General features: G+C 49.4%; 1 protein-coding gene across 1 annotated transcript; it reads left to right on the top strand.

Annotated features, from left to right (window-relative positions):
- The first annotated feature begins 1,568 nt into the window (after positions 1-1,568).
- Ccnq (cyclin Q) lies at positions 1,569-2,775 on the top strand. The gene has a single exon (XM_021213299.1). It carries the CDS (start codon positions 1,630-1,632, stop codon positions 2,380-2,382), a length of 753 nt encoding a protein of 250 aa, XP_021068958.1. The 5' UTR covers positions 1,569-1,629; the 3' UTR covers positions 2,383-2,775.
- The last annotated feature ends 216 nt before the right edge of the window (positions 2,776-2,991 follow it).

Here is a 2,991-nt window from a genome sequence, read left to right as displayed (position 1 = left end):
CATTACCCATGGAAATTCAGCTTCATTGATATGAAGGGGCTAATTACTACATGAGACATAATTACAAGACAGGAAATGGATTTACAGCTGCTTTCGGGGGAGGGGGGAGCTGCAGCAGACACTGGCTGCTCTGCCCTTCTGCCTTGAGGGCTAACGCAGGCCTCTGCACCCAGGATGAACAGTCTCAATTTACCAGAGTGTTCTCCTACAAAAGTCGGGGTTCTACAGAGCTCCGGAAACAGTTCCATTTTCCCTCTCAAGTTATACCACCACTGTTGACGTGTTTCAATAGGATCCTCTGACATAGTAAAAAAAAAAAAAGTCATACTGAAGTAGGCGGGGCATTTAGTTCACGGATAATGTGCTGGATTCTATCTGTCCCCAGCACTACCAACATAGTGTCTTCTGCAGCATGTGAAAGCTCACACCTTTAATCCTAGCATTTGTCCGGCAGATCTCTCTGTGTGTGAGGCCAGCCTGGTCTATATAAGAGGTTCCAGCCTGGGCTATATAGTGAGATCCAGTCTCAAAAAACAAGAACAACAAAACAATAAATACAATTTGAGATGTAGTCTTAATTGGTAACATTTAAAGAGGAAGATAGCAGTGTGCTACAAGTGGCCAAATGAGAAAGATAGAAGTTGTGGGGCACTGCTTTTCTCGGTGGCTAAAGACCACTGAGATTGAGAAATCCATGTCTGATGCGTAGTCTAATGCATATACCTCTTTTAGAACCCCTATGGCTTAGGGTGTTTTTTCCCACTTAAAGTCTTAATTCATATAAAGACATAAATGAAAGTGAAAGATTCGTCAAAACAAATTAGTAATAGCTAAAGTTCATGAGCTGAAGCTGGGTGATGGCTGCGCACGAATCTCCTGATTTGGAGGCCAGCCTGGTCTGCAGAGCGAGTTCCAGGACAGCCAGGGCTAAGGCTACAATAGAGAACCCCTGTCCTGAGATCTCTCTCTTTCTCTTTCTCTCTCTCTCTCTCTCTCTCTCTCTCTCTCTCTCTCTCTCTCTCTCTCTCTCTCTCTCTCTCTCTTCAATTAAAACAAAACATCACTGAGTGTGGTGTTGCACACCTGAAATCCCAGGACCCAGGAGACTGGGATAAGAGGATCAAGACTACAAGGCCGGTCTGGGCTAAGTGTAGAGAACCTGACTCAAACAAATAATCAAAGCCAAACTTAGGGAGCACACTTGATCTGCCTACATCACTCGTTCACTTTTCACAAGAACTCCATGAGGAAGGGACAGCCAACCACCCCAAATGGTGTCTAAGGAATGAGATGTAGAGGATCAACCAAAGCCCCCAGGGTCACAGAGGCAAATGCCAGGGCGAGGGTTGGCCCTCATCCTTTCCATAGCCTGGATTCTCAGGAACAGTGAAAAAGTCCCTTAAATCAAAAGTGGTATCTTCTCCAATGTCTTAAAAATAGCACTCCTCGTCTCCAGCAAGCTGCTCCTGACTATCTTTTAATGTGGGAGGAAAAGTCGGGCAAGGTGGGTGTGGCGGCAGGGCGGGTGGGGGCGTGGCCGCTTGACGGCACGCCCCCTCCGTGAGGACCCCCGGAGCCGGCCTCGGCGCGCCGGAGCGTTTCTCCTTCCGGGGCGGCCTGCTGGGCCTCATGGAGGCTGTTCGGCTAGACAGCTGCGAAAGAGGGACGGCGGCGGCGCGAGCCGAGGAGAGGCCCGCTCCCGAGGCGAGGGTGCACTTCCGAGTAACCCGGTTTATCATGGAGGCAGGGGTCAAGCTAGGCATGCAGTCCATCCCCATCGCCACCGCGTGCACCATTTACCATAAGTTCTTCTGCGAGATCAACCTGGACGCGTATGACCTCTACCTGGTCGCCATGTCTTCCATTTACTTGGCCGGCAAAGTGGAGGAGCAACACTTGCGTACTCGTGACATCATCAACGTGTCGCACAGGTACTTTAACCCGGGCAGTGAGCCGTTGGAGCTGGATTCCCGCTTCTGGGAGCTACGAGACAGCATCGTACAATGTGAGCTTCTTATGCTACGAGTTCTGCGCTTCCAAGTCTCTTTCCAGCATCCACACAAGTACCTGCTGCACTACTTGATTTCCCTCAAGAACTGGCTGAATCGTTACAGCTGGCAACGAACCCCCATCTCGGTTACAGCTTGGGCTCTGCTACGAGATAGCTACCATGGGGGGCTATGCCTCCGCTTCCAGGCTCAGCACCTAGCCGTGGCTGTGCTCTACCTGGCCCTGCAGGTCTACGGAGTCGAGGTGCCTGCAGAGGGTGAGGCCGAGAAGCCTTGGTGGCAGGTATTTAGTGATGACCTTACCAAGCCAATCATTGACGATATTGTGTCTGATCTCATTCAGATTTATACTATGGATACAGAGATCCCCTAAGGCCCTGGCCGAGGCCGGACCAAAGACCAGGATACCTGGGTTGTCGTTCAACCAAGTTGCTGTGATGGCGTGTCTCCACTCGGAGGACTGGTTGTGCTGGCAGATGATGTCACTGGTGACTGCCATGACATGCTGTCATTTTGTCCCCAGCAGCCCTTGTTCAAGTAATGCCAAGAGCCTCCATGCGGGTGGGACATATTGAGCTTCCTAGAATTGGCCGCATCAGCTTTTGCCCTTTGAGAAGATGCTGCGTTTGAGGCATGGACCATTGCAGGTTGCCAACAGGAAAGTTAAAGAGTAGGACTGCACCCTTAGAAGTATGAATGTGTAACATAGAATCTTATTTTGTGTAATAAAGATTATGCAAATAAAATATAGGAAAGGTTTAACGCACCAGAGTCGGCCTTATGGTATTTCTTAGTTACAATAGGAGAGAAACTGGAAACTAAATGATCAGTATTGGGGAAATGGTTGGTGAAGCATGGTACATCCATACAATGGAGGGTTTGTTTTGTTTTGTTTTGTTTTTTGAGGCAGGGTTTCTCTGTGTAGCCCTGGCTGTCCTGGAACTCACTTTGTAGACCAGGCTGGCCTCGAACTCAGAAATCC

The sequence above is a fragment of the Mus pahari genome, chromosome 14 (assembly GCF_900095145.1).
Source record: "Mus pahari chromosome 14, PAHARI_EIJ_v1.1, whole genome shotgun sequence".
NCBI classification, from domain to species: Eukaryota; Metazoa; Chordata; class Mammalia; order Rodentia; family Muridae; genus Mus; species Mus pahari.
This window is presented reverse-complemented; position numbering and strand designations above follow the sequence as displayed.